This window comes from Habropoda laboriosa, unplaced genomic scaffold (assembly GCF_001263275.1).
Source record: "Habropoda laboriosa isolate 0110345459 unplaced genomic scaffold, ASM126327v1 scaffold529, whole genome shotgun sequence".
NCBI lineage: Eukaryota > Metazoa > Arthropoda > Insecta > Hymenoptera > Apidae > Habropoda > Habropoda laboriosa.
Window position 1 is genome coordinate 135161 of NW_017100671.1, and position 18390 is coordinate 153550.

The window sequence follows — 18390 nt, forward strand, 5'->3', positions numbered from 1 at the left end:
GAAGTTGCACAGATTGCTGGAGGGACAGAACTTCGGTTGCTGAAGTTCAGTACCTTCGCTGGTTACTGGAGCACTGCTCTGTGTCAAAGATGACTGAACGTTACAGACAGTCCGGTAAATAGACCCGATCTGATCTGTTTGAAGCATACACTGCCGTAAATAGGTATTCGGACACCTATTATATTGGTACAGTTTATTGTATGATTTAAATTACATTTCTTCGCCAAAGTTAGTCTCATATATTAGTAAAAATTAGTTTCCAGTGTTTCCTTGTCCAGAAAAGGACATTATTATTTCATTACTTTTTATACACAATACGACGACTTCGACAGATTTTGTAAATTGTCACCTATATTTGCTTTTATATTGTACATATAAAAGCGGGTGCCCAGACAAGTTTTCATTTTCAAATTCAATTTCGTGACAGTGTTTGATGTGGCATTATCAGAGTCACTGTTAAGATCTTATTTTTATGACGGCTAGTTTTTAAAAGTTTTGTCGTATGTACATATTCCTATGTGTTATAAATGTTCAGACTGAGTAATTCTCTCCTGGGACTTAATAACTTTATGATGACTATTTAGGTTTTCTTCACATTCAGTGTGTGTCATAATACTTATGAACAGGGGTGTATGTATGCTTTATGTTTTTCTCGTTCAAGGTAATAGATTTAGTTAACTGAATCTATACTATTAAATATTATCGTACAATCCGCTGTAATAGAATCCTTACTAGAATATGTTTATTCTTGGAATAAAAGCTTTTACCTAACAAAACTATTGAGATCTTCTTGCCGGACCCTGTACGATACTTGCACTAATCTAGAGTTAAAACTGTGGATTTCTAGTTATGTTAACAAAGGAACACTTTAATACGCAGTGTCACTGAATACAACCTTGATAGAAATGAGCCGTTCAGTGCACAAATCGATTAACTCCATAAAATGAGAAGTCGAGAAATTATTATAAATATAAAAAGTTATGACTATACCAAGTGCTTTGACACTTAAATTTAAGATTTTTCAAAAAGTGGAGTTAATCGATTTGTGCACTGAACGGCTCAAATGTGAAAAGTATAGATTCGCACTTTTTTACACCAAGCATTGTTTTTAAATGAATCGATATGAAAAGTTCGTGAAGTGCATGTGCATATAGGTTGGTTTGGCCTCGTCTATGTCCACTGCCGCTCAAAAGTATTAGGACACTTGTCATTCTCTGTGAACCTTTTCTATCCCACGTAAATTATAAATATTAAATCGCATTTTTTTTTTGCAAATTCAAGTTTTTGCAAGTTGTATGATTGCGAATAATTTAATTATTTAAACCCTTGAAATTGTTAAATATTTATGAGATATGTCTTCGTTGTGTGCTTCGCGAGAAACGTGTCCTAAGTCAGAAAAAAACTTGTGTGAAATCTTAGAAATAATGTGGAGGAACAGTACCTCTGACACAATAGAGAAATTAATAGCCAGGATGCACAGATTCGTGAATGCTGTAATAAAGACAAGAGGCGGATATACACTCCTGACCAAAAGTTTGGAATCACCTCCTAATTTTCATCAGTACTGAATCTGCTACTAATTTTTCACAGACTTGATATTGTGGAGATAAATAGCAATTGATCTCATCGTTAAAAAATTCTTAAAGCTGCTGACTTTTTTCTGGGAATTTTTGTGTAACTTGCAATGCACAGTGATCCCAAACTTTTGGCCGGTAGTGTATACACGAAAAGAAGATATAACTATTGTTTAAGGTCTTTGGTAAGATATTTAACGGATTATTTATCGTATTATGTACTCCGCTGTGGTACGAAACAAGACATGTATCATTTAGTGTCATTCATTAACGGTTTCATAACATTTTTCAAGCATTTGTTAAAATTAAGAAAGTGTCCTGATTGTCCTGAAAGTGTCAGTTTGTTGCTGATTAATACAAATTATTTACAGCCCTCACCGTATTTATCAAAACGATAAAACAAAAGTATTCTCTGTTTAAGAAGTGTTATTTACGAATATGCGAATTTTTCAAACTGCCACTTGGAAGTATCAAATAAAATTCGAAAACAAAGCTGTATGATATATTCGCAACCTACACAGTGCTTCCTTTATCCTAATAAATTGTTTATCAAAAAGATGTTTGGCAAGAAGGGGGACGCCACATGGTGGGGGTAAATTTCAAAGTCAAGTTCATTTTTTTAAATGGAACCATATATTTTTTTTTTATAGTGCGATGGCATTTACTGAGACGAATTCAACGACCTCCCACATGAGGTAACTTATTGTTATAAGATGTTACGAATTCATCAGTTTCTGAAGAGTCAAATGAGCCGAACTCACTTGCTGACGGCTATTAGGCTGCACGCCGCGCTGTAAATAAAGATCGAACTTATCTCCCGTTATGCTTTTCACGTTAACGACATAAATTTAAACCAAGTTTACTTCTACTTGCTGATGTTCAATTAAAGGAAGAACTAAAATTAAAGACGATTTATAACATTTTACAAGGTATTCCAATTCGCAGGATAAAAGAAACACACTGTGTATAATTTCGTTTATTTATTTATAATATCTTTTTTTTGAATAATTACTTCACGCACTGGGGGAGAAGACTGAAATAAATATGAAAGGAAGAGAAGCATAAAAAAGTTTATAAGAAGATATAAGAGAATTTCCACTGAAAACTCGTAATTTTGAAAACAGCTCTAAAGGTTAGATTAGTAAGAAGCGAATAGAGTAGTTGGCATCAATAACAGTTTTCGAACATGAAATAGGAAGCATGCGACAAATGGAGATAAAGTAAGAATGGATTCAGTGTGAAATATTGCATGCGTATAATGATATGCGAGCCAAAAGGGGTTCCTCGCTCTTACAATCCAGTGGTTCTATCCGAGATATTTTTATTACGCACGTGAATGTCTGTATGATGAATGTGAATGTACCAGCCAAAGATAGCTATTGTTAAGTGAAAATTGATAAGACTTTATTTATGATAGCTGCTTATCAACTTACGTGTAAAATTAAAGATTTCACAGCAAGAGACGCGTAATTATTCATATTTCAGAAAACTTTATTTCGATCATTTGGTAGTATCCAAATGTTACGTGAATGTGACAATACAAAAATTTGATGGTAGAATATAGTATCCCGTATTTATCAAGCTGCTGAGTATTTTTTGTATTAGTGTGCTTAGAGATTTATGATTTTCGAGGTATTTTATCACGTGTCTTTTATCGGTTACAGTTCACGCGAATGATTTACTTAATGCGACCAGAAAATAAAGAATAGTTTCACTGTTACAATCAAGTCGACATTTTTAATTTAATCGCGTGTACGTTCTATCGTTTCCATCAAAAACCTGCCGTCAACGAAGTTTCGTTTCTGGTAAATAATAAAATACTGAACTCGATATGCAGTTTCACTTCGTTTCTCGTAATAAGTAGTAAAGTCGAAAAGTTTACAATCTATAATAAATAATTTTAACCTACTCGGGTAGAATTTTAATAACTCTTATTGATAATTTTTTTCATCGTTTCCATAGTTTTCTTCACATTTTATTTCGTATTTCTGACTTCCAGTGCTTCTTTTTTCAACAGTACCGATGTTTTCCTCTGTTATGGCTTTCGCAGACTTTCTCTGGCGAGTTCGTCTTCAATCGACTACCTACACAAATAGAATTGTTTTGCCGATTCCAACCACAGTAGAATATTGTTAGAATTATGGTAATAAATAAAAGATATTGTTTTAATTATAAATCTTCTTTATTCTGATACGCGAGGAAGGCACGTCGCTATGCGATCAAACAAACATAGACAAGACACTGAGAGAAAGAAAAAAAAAACATATCAGCTAATGGGGAAGAGCCCCCGTAAACAACATCCAGGCGTTGTTTAATCTCCATTGGACTTTTCCCTTCTTTCGTCAAGAACACAATCACAACCTGATACCAATCTTGAATATTTTCAAAATATATTGTTTGTTTACCTGGTAATTACTCCACAACGAATAAACTAATTTCAAGTAAATTGTTACGTACACTTAATAATGGTGAAACGACGTATCGGTCAATTTTGGAAAATAATGAAGCGAGTGTTAGCACAGTTTCAAAAAAAAAAACGAACACAGTATAGGCTATTAACCAAAATGTATTATTTAATGAATATAAGCGGTGACTAAGGTACTCGGGTGTCCGTCTCGCTCGACGGCTATAATGAGAGTGTCCTCTCCGCGTCTTATCCTGCGTTGCTCCGAAAAACCGTTAGAGCCCCCTTGTTCGATTTTCCGGGCTCTGTTAACGCAGCTTTCCGCGCTTCTTGTTGGTTGGAAGGTAGGGTTGGCGTTGGTAATTATTGCACGTGTATGTGCCAACTACTTATTGTCGCGATGGTGATCGCGCTTTATTAGTGATGTCGATTACTGCGGACTGGACCGCACTGGTGTATCAAGATGTCGAGTATTGCACTCGGGTGTCCGTCTCGCTCGACGGCTATAATGAGAGTGTCCTCTCCGCGTCCTATCCTGCGTTGCTCCGAAAAACCGTTAGAGCCCCCTTATTCGATTTTCCGGGCTCTGTTAACGCAGCTTTCCGCGCTTCTTGTTGGTTGGAAGGTAGGGTTGGCGTTGGTAATTATTGCACGTGTATGTGCCAACTACTTATTGTCGCGATGGTGATCGCGCTTTATTAGTGATGTCGATTACTGCGGACTGGACCGCACTGGTGTATCAAGATGTCGAGTATTGCGTGCTAGAGCGCTCAAAGTGGTGTCGATTGTTTCTAAGTATATTAGAATCTGCCCGAATGTCGTATTTTATTTTAAATATAAATTAATGTATAGTATAATACAGTACGTATATTTTTAATATTTTTATTTGCCGGAGCTTATTCCATTAAATTCTTGTGTTACAAATGGGATTTTTATAAATTACTTGTAAAATCCTATTTAACTTGACGAAGAAGGACCCCCACGAAAGCATACCCGTCACCCAGATATGGGTGACGTGGCGACGAGCGTGTTAAATTACACTTCTTTTGACAAAGATGATATTATATATCAGTAAAAATACACAGGGTATTTGTGAGAAAAATAGGAAAGGACAAAGTTTCATTACTTCTTATACTTGAATAGATTTTTCATGTTTGTAATACTCTTCGCATAATTACCATACAATAATTTTTTTTAAATTCATAGCTACCTAGTGGAGTCTCGGTTATCCGAGTCCCGTTTAACCGAGATTCCGTATTATCCGAGGTGCTTTGAATTTAAATAGAATGAAAAAATGACATTATTTTCTAGGGTCGATGGGTGTTCGTAAATCGTGCAATAAAATCATAAAAAGCATTTTCATACTAACTGCTTAATAAATAGTTAATTAAACTTAAACACACGTACAACATTATTATTTCATTGACAAACAGTTAATTAAACCTAAATACATGTACAATTTTACATTATCAAAATGTTTTTTATGATTTTCTTGCGCGACTTATGAACACCCATCGATCCTTCCCTATTATCCGGGTTTTCGATTATTCGAGGTAGGCTCGATCCACATCACCTCGCATAATCGAAACTCTACTGTATTTATTTTTTTTATATTATACGAAAGTGGTTGCCGAAACAAGTTCGACGACCTTCAACAAAACTCATTTTCAAACTCGATTTCGCGACAATGTTTGGTGTGGCGCAATCAAGTGACTTATTTTTATGACGCCACCTTAAACGGAAATGGATATTTAGAAGTTTGGTCCTATGTAGGTACTCGTACTATGAAATTCCAGATTGACTAATTTTTTTTAAGACCTTAATAATTTTGTCCTAATACTTATGAATTGGAGTGTGCATAAATACTCGGAGCGCTGTAAATAAATAAGTAACGCTGTAATTAAATTGTCAGGGCGCTACACATACCTCACATATCAAATTAACTGTGTGTGAAGTGATTGGAATGATTGTAGTTAATAAATAAGACTAACAGTTCACAAACAATTCAGTAAACAATTTTTTTACGAAAATTACAACAATATTCCTATCGGCTGTGTATTTGAAACGGAGGTGGTAAAGAATGAAGATGGGGGGCTCGCATCAGCGAATCGCGTTAAGTTTAAAGTGGTAGAAAATTGGTAGCAAAGGGGAAACTTTCCTTAACGATTTTCTGGAGGTTTACAGCAAGCTTAGAACTTTAATTTCCGATTCTGCTTGCCACAAACCCTCTTTTACGCCTTAACAGAAGACTTTCGAACAATTCTATGCATCTCTTTTCCTTTTCACATTTGTTTGCAGTTGCCTTACTCAATGGAGTTGGATTACGACGTGGTAGGTGTTCCAGGCGGTGTTTCTGGTGAAATGATGGCTTCGCTTACTCCTAAAGTAAATGTGTCGAGCAAGGGGGAGGTTCCAGTCATCTTGCAAGTATTCAGGATCAGACTGCCGTGCTCGGGTCACATGAGCGCTGAAATTCCTATGTCCTTGAGGTTAAACGTCACTGCCCCGCCTGCCACTAAATACAACGATACGATTTTAGTTTTCAAGAGAAACAAGTTTTGCTTCAAAGGTGAGTAACAGAATCATCTTATCACAATTATATAGGGCGTTCGGCAACTATGTAGTGGGAACAATTTTAAGGGATAATTCTGCGCGATACATAATATACAGGCATGTACAACCGGGAAGGAGGTTCTTTATGAAAAAATAAGTCGAAATTGCAGAATAAGGTTTTTCCATATGAGGTTTCATTTTCGAGAGAGCAACGACTTTGAAAATCTGTCAGGTAGTTACACGTGCACTAACTTACAAGGAAATATCCCGAAGTGATAATTTCCGATTTTGATGAATATCCGACAGGTATCCTTTTTATCGGCAATCATCCACATTGAATGAGCGAAAATCGCCCTCAAAGCCTAGAAGTCTAAGCAATTTCTAAACTCTGCCCTCCGGTTCACTGTGTCACACAAAATTTTAATTAAATTCCTCAAAGCTTGATTAAGCTTCCGTGTCATAAATCCAATCGCCTTAACACTGCCTACAGAGAGCAGTGATCAGACCAGCTCGAGCACAGAGCGATATTCGGGCAGTAAGCCATGTCTTCTCGGGTAACGATCCTGCGGTGGGGCAATGTATGGATATGTACTACTGTGCAAAGCTGGAAAGTCGGCATGCAGGACGGCACAGGGGCAAGGAGATATTCGGTTCCACTCTTGACGCTCTCTTGACGTTGACATAGTTGTAGGATTTCCGTATTCCTCGCGGATATCGGAATGATATGATTGTTTCTACTTGTGTCTCGTGAAATTGAACATATGACGTGAAGTTTGCAGCTTTTTGATACGTTTTGCCGTGTAATTGCAAAATAAAAGTCTATGCCTACGGTAATGCTTCGCATTTCGGCGCTCGCTATCGCTCTATCCTACTCAATTCCGATCACTTTGCCTACAAGCGTCGACTATAAGTAGATGTGTCGTCTTTATGCGTCTGTCCGCGAAGGTAGACCTACTGCATTAGAGCCGACTGACACCTTTCTAGCTCCCAACAGTACTGTCCTACGCTGAGAAGATGACGAGCGGAAGGAATGCGGATCTCGAAACGGTCGCATTTACTAATCGGTCGCATTTGACGGTGAGCGTCAAAGGTACTTCCCCTGCCTCTGTGCCGTCCCGCTCGTCATCTTCTCAGCGCAGGACTGTACATACAGGTAACCCCCGTGTAACACGGTTGTTAGGTTCCTAAAAAATGACGTTATGCGAGTCCGTGTTATACGAAACAAAGAACTAGTACAAAACAGGGGGTTAGGTTCCAAAAATGAAAAAGAAAAACATACTACTATATTTTTATAATTAAGAGAAATATCTTTATTAAAGTAATTTTCACCAAAAGTATAACGTATTAATATGTATTAAATAAAAATAATATGTATTTTTTTATTTCCGCCTGACATAGTTCACAAAAATGGAAAACATAATGTTGGATTATTTCTAACAACACCCTATGGAAATAATCAAGTGAGAACAAAAATGTCTCCGGGTTATTTTAAACAAAGGCACTGGGACTTCCACCAGATGCATCTGGTGTTCGTCTTCGAGTCACTCACTGCACAATGCCATACCATAACGTAAACAGTTTCTAGGTATAAGGGGACCCCAACTTTCTTTTGGGTGCCTAGAAACAGTCCTTCAGAAGATTCAATAGAGTAAAGACGTTTCCTCTGAGACCGTAAATAAAATCGTATATTACAAAGATAAAAGACTATTTAATTCCATAACCCATTTCCAATACATAATTACCAATCACCCGAAAATTTTTAATCTATAAAAACACAAAGTTTTAAAATGTATATACGTACTTAATACCCCACGAAGAAAATGAATTTAAAATTCTAATAAATCTTAAAATTCTGCAGTCAAATCCGATACGACATCCACACTCGAATGAAAAATTTCAAGTGAGATATATTTTGCTCTTAAAAGCTTTTAATATGTTCCGTGTTATTCGGGGATTTCCCGAACTTCAAATTAAATATTTTTTGCTTTTAACCCTCGGAAGGCGAAATGCAGGGTGATTTTGAGCCATAGCAAAATTTCTATCGTACATGGGTTTCAAGAAGGAATTGTGTATAAATCTGTATACTTTCAACTATATTTTATATTTTTCTTATTTATTTACATTTCTATTACATTGATACTAATCTTATCGCTGTTTAGTCAAAATTCGTCGTTCGAGAGTTAAAAGCTCTTATTATGTTCCATATTGTTCGGGTATTTCCCTAATTCTCAAACCGTGTTGCACGAAGATTTTCCCCAATTCTCGAACCGTGTTATACGAGAGTTACCTGCATATGTATGTAAGTACATACTCTGCTCAGTTCACCTGATTCCGCATGTGACGCTCCAAAGCCGCCACCTTGAGGTTTTTGGCAGCACACACTGTCATACGATCTCCGTACTCGATGATGGTACGTTTTAGGACCCACCGCGAGTATACAGAGGGACGTCCCCAAAATTTCTTAACTTTTCTGGATTAGACAGTACATTTCTCCCACTTGTCGCATTTTCCACGAGGACACACCTCTGGGCGAACGGGGACACGTATGAAAGGACAGGGTAGTTAGAATACAAATGAGACTTGTAGCGATGCTTGTAAAGAGACTTGATAAAGAGACTTAGAGATTCCTTTAACGATTCCGTTAGAGACTCCTTTGAGATTTGTAATCGAACTTTGAACTCGGATTTGGTGTAGTTGGCTACGGCACTCTTGGACTTGAATTGTATCGCAGGCGACTAGCCTACATACATTTTCAATTGAACTTTGTCAACTTGGAACGGTAGACTTTACCCAGACTTTTAGTACTTCGAACTTATTCTTAACATTAATTGTTACTGTTGCAGTAAAATTGTATTGGCGATTAAAGTTTCGTTATTTGCTAAATAATCAGCTTCACGTGTTGTGTGGGAGCAAACAAGATAAATATGACTTACTTGTACGTTGCTTATTCTCTCTTGTCCCTACTAACGATATATAAATGTAAGAAAAATATACAAATGCGGCCAGATAAAATTCTAGTGTATATGTCTTATTCGAGAAGACATAAAAAGAAAAATTTCGCTATGGGTCCATTTGGACCAAGTGTATTCGCCTTACGAGTCGATAAAACCATCCGCCTTTCAAGAGTTAGTGCCATGCAAATATTACGATTATCAATTAATGACTGTTTATAAGGTTGCGTATCCTCGTATTCAAATCAGTATTCATATTTACAACTATGGAGAATTGTTCAAATTAGTAGTTTTCGAGATACCATACTAACATCTTGAATAACGTAAAATTCAACTCGATACAACACATTACTCAGATTTATTTTGTTTAACATATAAACATTTTTTGGACTTCAATTATTTTTAAACGTTATTTGCGTTACGTGTGTGAAACCATAAGTGTTCTTAACAAGTTGTGCGCCATTTGTATACAAATGAATACAATACACTCTGTATTAGATTTGATACTTCATTCAGATTCGGCTGCCTGTATTCTTAAACGTACAATTTTTACGTATAATTATATGGGGAAAGGTTTTGGGGTGGCCCAGTTGTCGAGAAAACCTTGACGGCCGACAATTTTTTAATGAAATAATAGATTGAACTTTTATGATACAAATTTACTCACACAAAGTTCAGAACATATAGGTAACTGTCGAAAATAAAAATACATAAACGATATAAATATGAAACTATTTAATTGAAGGCATGTGCACGTGAAAAGAAACGTCAAATACTCAGTGGCCAAACGCAACATCAATTTTTTTACGTGATGGCGCTTGATGTGTTAACTATCAAGGGAAGTTTGGCAACGCGAAAATGAAAAAAAATTAAAAATTTTGCGGAAATGTACATCAAGTGACGCTAATAACGAAACTATTTTTCTTTTCGACAATGAAACTGTTCTAGGGGTGAAAACATCCCCTCTAGGAAATTGTGAAATTTCATATTATCATGAATATTTACAAAATTGTGGAAAATATGGAAAGCATTTTTAATTCAAAATTGTATGACACTAACAATAAGCAAGTTTGATCTAACACATTTGCTTCTATCACCAATAACAGCGGAGATATTCAGGTGGCCTGTTTTAGGTGCTTCGTACGTATATGGATATCTGAGATCTCAAAGTCTTGTGATTCCTCGTTTCAGTCTTTCAAACAAAATTCTTCTCAGCAGAAAAAGACACGGCATAACGTGTAGGAATGTGATTCTTATTGCGGATGTAGAGGAAATATCCTGTTCCTCGGCCGGAAATCGACAAAAATACTCGATAATATCGGGGAACTGGGAATAGTAGTAATATTTTGCCAGACATGTGGATGAAGTCGAACTTCACCCTCGCCGAAAACTATATGTGTCTGCACCAGCTGGTGAGAGGAAGGCATCACCAAAGGAATCAACCAGAAAAGAAGAAAAAGAAAAGTTGCAACAAGGCAGAACAACATCTGCAAGACATTTAGAAATAGAAATAGGAAATGGTTAAATGCGGAAAAGAAATGTGATAAAACTGAGTTAAATGCTATCAGACACTATTATTGAGTTGGAACAAAAGTTCGTAGCGTTTGTCAAACCACCTGGACCAATTCATCGACCAGAAAGGTGCCCATTTCTAAGAGAATGGAATCATGAAACTGCTTCAAAGATAGCATATGTGGTTCAATAAATCTATGTACAAATATCTAAATATAGCACGAATTAGTGTACTTTGACGCCCGACTGATTTTACGACCTCGCTATATCGCTTCCACCGACTATACACCTAAATACCCCAACAAAATAATGATCCTAACTTAATAGTTTCGAGATATACATACTGTGGGATTTTTGGTATGAAAGAGTGAATGTGGGGAGAGATGGGGAAATGGAGAGAGTTGGTGTGAATGGTGGTTGTTTATGTTTAGACAATAACATGGGTTGTCAAGCCGATCGCGGCGTGTGTGTGAATGCGTGTGTCGAGAAAAAGAAGAAGTGTGTGTGTTTGACCAGCGAACGAGAAGCATCGAACCGTAAATATTAAGAGAGCGAATTACATTTTCTGTGACAAATAAAGATAATAATAGTGAACAGCACCGGCGACGCGTGGGGTACTTTTAATTTAACACTTTACCGACCGGTAGCGGTTGAATATCTTACGCACTTCCGACCGTTCACTCGGCCACAGATGCATCGCTGACACCGGCTCTGTTTAGACTCTAGGATATCGCGCGGGAATATATGCACTTTTTCTTATACCTATAGAAATGTTAAATCAAACTTTGACCGATTAAAAGGCTATCGGTCGGTAAGTGTCGGCGGCAAAAAGCCGATTAATAGGCTACCGGTCGGTAAGCGTTGACGGCAAAAAGCCGATTAATAGGCTACCGGTCGGTAAGCGTTGGCGGCAAAAAGCCGATTAATAGGCTACCGGTCGGTAAGCGTTGGCGGCAAAAAACCGGTTAATAGGTTACCGGTCGGTAAAGTGTTAATATACATAAAAAGTAATCAACAAAATTCCACAATACCTTCGTACTTTTTTCATAGAGAGTAAAAAGCTGCGTCGAACAGTGCATCCAAAACTATTAGATTCCATTTATCAAAAATGTGCAGTTTTGTTTTCCAGATGCACCGGTGCACAAAATTGCACAAAGGTACAGTCCATACCACGATATAGCCAGGTCGTAAATTAAACTTTTAAGAATTGGCCTCGATTGATGCTGCGGCACCCAGGGCTGTACCAAAAGCCTGGCAAACATCTTCCCCGAGTAGAACACCATTGTACACGATATATTCACACGGAATGAAAAATTTATTCTTACGATCCTGACCATAGTTCCAAGTCTTCGGCGAATCATATTTCGGTATATTCGCTTGTCTCGGCAACTGAAACATGTTTACTTCAATGCCTGATCGATTTTAAAACCTCCCTATGTCGTAACCCGGAATATACAGGTGGAATATATGAAACCATTTAATTTTACCTTAACACTAGATTTACGGGGCGCGTCATTTTGGCGCATTTCAAATTTCACAAGGAGATATACAGAAACCGTTTACACTTCTCTTCTACCACTTATGCTTATTATAAATTTTATATAAATATATGTAGTATCGAGGCCTACATACCCAAATAGGAAAACCGACCAGGAAAAATACAGAGGGAGTAGTTGGCGTAATGGGCAAAGCCTCGGTTAGCTAAGCCGAAGGTCCCCGGGTTCGATTCTCGTTTGGGTCCCTCAACATTTTTTCGTCAATCCTGCATATATAAAATCACATACAGTAAATTCTCCACAAGTGTCAGTCCGCAAGAAAGCTAAACCTGACACTTGTAGAGTCAGGGACTACGTTTTCGAGCCTCGCGCCCGCCTTTGTAGTTTGCCGAACGTAGACAAGGACAGCGAATAAAAGATAAGGATGAAACGTGAGTCGGGCAACCAAGCGATTCAAATACCAACTTTTTTAATTTTACGTTTTTTTATCCCGAAATTTTTCTTAACATATTGATGAGATTTTTCTGATGAAAATGACATCAAACACAACATAATTTGAACAACATTTACTTATTAACACGCTCACTGTCACGCCAAATATTTCACTGTATTGAGATAAACAGACGCCCTGTATTACATTACATAGAGTCGGCCTACCGTTTGACTGCGAAATTTTTCTTAACATATTGATGAGATTTTTCTGATGAAAATGACATCAAACACGACATAATTTGAACAACATTTACTTAAAACTCACCAAAAATCTCATCAACATGTTAAAAAAAATTTCAGATGAAAAAAAGTAAAATTAAAGAAATGATATTTTTCTATTATGAATTGTCGAACCGTGAAATCTGGTAAAAGAAACCGATTGGTGTAGCGTTACACGCTTGACTGACAGCGAGCGAGATAACATAGGCGCAGCAATGACGCAGCCTAGGCGTAGGACCATCTATACTGACACTTGTAGAATCCAAACTGACTGACACTTGTAGAGAATTTACTGTACTTTGATTTATAAGTTGATAATGTATACTATGCTGTTTTTAAATGAAATGAGTTGTTTTTGAAAGAAAATGTGCGGACAATTTTTCTGTCTCTAATCATGTTTCAATATACACGCAGCACCGCTGACAATCAGTTGCATGGGACAATCTGTAATAGAAAGAGCATAACGTGGAAGAGGAGGAATCGACGGCGATCCGGATCCGGTTACCGGTACAAGAGACGCTACCATGAAAAGCAGTTCGGTGAATAAAATTGAATCTCGTCAGAAGTCGGTGTATTTAATGAAAAAGAAGAGAGGGCGGATCTCACCGTCCACGATCAAGAGGTTTGACCGTGTAGAAAAGTGGTGTAGAAGCAGGAAGGGCGGAGAATAAATAAGCGTCTGCGGGGCGAGACTCATCGAGCGAGGAGAGGCAGTACTTGCGCGTGCACCAAGGTTTCTTCGTCTTCTTCGCCCAGGATTTGCTTTCTTCTTGGCCCGCCGGTGACTCTCATCCCTCGTGGTCGGACGGGCCAAGTTCTTTGCCTCTAAGAGGTCTTGCAGAAATCCGAAATCGCCTGGAGACCACTCGAAAATAATCGAATCCCGCGTTGGCTCCTCGAGTGCTTGTGTTCCGACTGTGTATACAGTGGTAGGTTAAAAAAGGTTCGATGGTGGTCTCGCAGCAAATATTGGGGAAAAGGAACTGAATGAAAAGGAAAATGTTAGTACCATGAACGATTTAAATGCTCGCCCATTGTTCGATGCTTTCGTTGAATCGAAAATGGAAAGAGCGCGCATGAAGAACGCATGAAAACGGAAAGAGCATACCTGCAGAACTGTTTTGTAATAAATGAATAAAAATGATGTTTTATTGATTTTTAAATATCGTTCTTTCCGCTGGTTACGCGCTAAACACAGCTTTCCTCTTTAGGCTCCGATTATTCGCTTCTTTTTACTGCAAAATGTAATTCCAACGTTTAACAATTGTGGAAATTCAATATAGAAAAGCGTGATTAATGCTTGTAATAGCAATATTGTTACATTTCATTCGAACGAGACGATTTCAATGATACAACGTTGCAAGTAGATGTTACATCTCATCGTGTTATAAACTGGTTCGATACCGTATTGAAAAATAACACGTATCGTGTAATAATCCAGCGACAGGGAAGTGGAAATTAATCTTTTGTTAATAAAGCCATGCTCGTCGATAAATCACAATTTTCTTCGTAATTACATCGCTACAAATTAACATCGAACACGTACATCGAGAACGTCAAACGTATCATAAATTGATGCAACGTTATTGCAACGAATATTAGCCCGTCATATTTTCACTGGCCGCAATTATTGTGGAATTAATCAAGGTAGCCGGTAAAACGCTGAGCGGCTAACAAGCGATGAATTATTCGACGAAATCAAAGGTACCCTTCAAACCGCCACGGAAAAAAAAAAACATCAAAATTTCCGTCTGTTCCAGATGGTAAAATTTCTTTCGAAAGGGCAGATGAGTCGGAAAACACGGATCAAGAAAAGGTATTCCTTTAATCCCGCAAGGACTTAATTCTGGATCTCCGTAAATCTCAGTTAAGGTTTGTTTGATAGTGTCGGATGGCATCGCCTCTCGGGATTTAACTGAAATACACTTCTTCGACACTGAACACAGCTCCTCGAGCTTTGTGCTTGTTCTTAAACCTGTGAGTTCCTTACCGTTGCGTTGACGAAGACCGAGTTTAATCGATCCCCCGCCGTGCTCAAGTAACGCGAGTAAATTGATTCCTTTACCCTGTCGCCTGTTAACTTCTCCACGACGGTTTTAATTAAAAAGGAAGTGCTGCGGTTTCCTCGCTCGTGCTACACCTTTCTTGGAATTCATATTTCGTTGGTTGAATCAGTCTGCTGTTCGTTCGATATAAATATATTGTTAAGGGAGCACTTGCTCAAATGTGTATGAAAAATTGACAATTTTTACGAATGTTTTCCTTGTAAACTAAAAAATCAACGTTCGAGTAAAGTATTAGGCATAGAAATGAAGTCTTTCCGACTGGATTCGCATAATTGATTCAAAGCCATCGAGTTTCTGTCGCGATGGTATTCGCAAGCTGCCAGAAAAATGGCAAAAGGTCATCGACAATAATGGAAATTATTTCGATGATTGATTTGTTTTCGTTCTTCTTGAATTAAACTTCCATTGTAGCCAATACTCGGAAAGAATTCATTTCTACACCTAATATTTTCGAGGCTATGAACATTTGTAAAATATAAAAATAAAAGCATCGATTCTTTGGACTTCTTTGGTATTTTATTAAGAAACGCGCACATAGTGTTCAATTTTCTATCTTAGAATTAACTTACTTTATCTTACGAACTACTTAAAGTTAAAACTTTCGACTGTGTGTGAGAATCAGAGTGTCCACGGGTACACGTAGTTCTTAGCTTGGTATCCTTTTGCAAAAGTGAGAATTTTCTTTGGAAAAGGATACCAATTACCAGGTCCCACCACGAGGAGGTGACTACGCAAGGGACCCGACAAAAACACATGCCCTACTGGCAGCTCTCTATCTTCAGAGATACGCGATTCTCATTCGTAGCAAAGGAGATAAGACACTTTATCAAAAATTCGTGTTCTTAACATAAATTTTTAAGGAGTGTCTTATATTTTATTTGAAATTGCAACGCTAATCATTTTGTCATAGTTAATTTAAAGATTGGAAAAATTCAATGCTCTCCTTTGATAGGGTTTCAAAAAATTATAAATCGCGGTCAGATTGAATTCAGAGCGCAACGAGAAATTCGCTATCATTCTAAAGAACCAGCGAGCATACACGACGAATTTACTCGCGAGTATCGCGCGCTACTCGCGAGTGATTAAGTCGCGAATAAACTCCACATTTTTCAAACATACAATGAAGCTCTGAAAGAAAAGTATATTATTAAATTGCAATAGGAGGATAAATTGTTAGGATATCATTATTATTTATATTTTATTTTCATATTTAAAATCGTAGTATCGAAGTTCTGTAAGAAAAGTATATTGTTAAATTGGAATAGGAGGATAAATTGTTAGAATATCTTTATTATGTATAGAAAATCATAGAAATGAAGTTCTGAAAGAAAAGTGTATTATAAAATGGAATAGGAGAATAAATTACTCGAGTAGCTTTATTATTTATATTCTATTTACATATGCAAAATTACAGTAATGAAGTTCTGTAAAAAAAAGTGTATTATTAAATTGGAATAGGGGAATATATTGTTAGAATATCTTTTTTATTTATATTTTATTTTCATATTTAAAATCGTAGTATCGAAGTTCTGTAAGAAAAGTATATTGTTAAATTGGAATAGGAGGATAAATTGTTAGGATATTTTTCTTATATGAAATCGTAGCAATGGAATACCTAATTAAACCTCTGATAATGAAACTCATACCTCAACTCAAGGCAAAATTCTTTTTCGAACAGGAGAAAATTGAACTCTTATGTGAGCTCGAAATATTTACCTAAATCGATCATCGAAAAAACGTACAACTCCCTAAACGCAGACCACACAGGTGGACATTGTTAAATAGATTTTATTCCTACGCTGAACCTTATCAGTACTCTCGGTACTTTTTGTCTCGTCAGAATTGGCAACAATAGGCTTTGAGAACTGATCTCTACGATCAAGAACGCCCAGGCAATTTATTTTCATTTTATTTAGTAAGGAAAACCGCGAATTTATTACAATTTAACAAAATTTCACTGGAACACTGAAACAGAATATAAATTAGATTGACAAGATAAATAATTCATACGACTCACCATTCGTAACCTTTGAGATACCCTTAGTGACCCATTTCAGTCCTCCCAGCCTTCGATTTTGACCCACAATTCACTTGGAAGCTTCTCTCAGACCCATGAAACTTTTGCAATTCCCCTCAGCCTTGAATTTTCATCCCACCAGTGGCCCACAATGATAGATTGAAAGACCCACCAGACTTGGAAAGCTGTGAAAGGGTGACGCGCGAAAAGTGGAGTACGAATCGCGATTTATTTTCATTTTCAGGGATTTTGTTTAGTACCCGAAACCGCGAATTTTCATTATCCTCCATATTTTCCTGTATTTAATTTTAGTTGGGACATTTACCAAAAATTCAAAAAAGAAAAGAGAAAAGAAACGCAAAAATGCAAAAAGGGACGAAGCTATTTATCAAACGCGACGCGACGTGATAAATTCTCGTATCGATCGAAAGTAAATGGGAAAATTGACTCTAAATTGAATTAACGCGGTATACTACTTTGATACTCTAATAATGGGAGGGCGTTTGCACCATTAGTGCAGTAGAGTCCATCCAGTTCTTCTTTGACCTCTTGGTAGTTCAGCTTCGACATGCACATGCACACACATATATAACCAACCACCAAACCCTCAAAAAATTCACTCACAATTCGCAGATTAAGCAGCTGGGCTCTGCAACGTAGATTTGGCTGCCTGGCTGCATTGCCTCCTTCCTTCCTTCCTTCCTTCCATCCTCTCAGATCGTCATCCTTCCGCAAATCATTCCAGTTCCTCGTCGTTGATTTCCCAAGACTCACAGACTCACAAAATGTGAGTCACTGTGGAATGGACGACGCGAAAAGTATTTCGAAACGCGATTTATTTAAGAGGGGAAACCGCGATATTATATTATTCTCGATTTTTAGAATGAAGTTAACTTTAAATAGAATAAACATATAAAGCGAACTTGGGATGAAGCTATTATAATACTGAATGCAACGACTCTAGTATTTACTAAAATTCAAAAATTCTCGTATATATTCCGAAAACCGATTATTAATTACGGTAAACTACTGAGACGGTTTAATTTTGGGTGGGCATAGTGCACGAGTGTAGTGCACTCGTTCCAAATCAGCTCACAATATACAAT

General features: G+C 37.2%; 1 protein-coding gene across 1 annotated transcript in view; it reads left to right on the forward strand.

Annotated features, from left to right (window-relative positions):
* The window catches only part of LOC108576843 (tyrosine-protein kinase Dnt-like), a 105019-nt gene that overhangs the window by 47318 nt on the left and 39311 nt on the right, over nt 1-18390 (forward strand). Inside the window, exon 2 of the mRNA XM_017939906.1 lies at nt 6277-6547. Within this exon, the coding sequence (XP_017795395.1) occupies nt 6277-6547 (271 nt within the window). The remainder of the gene's footprint in view (nt 1-6276; nt 6548-18390) is intronic.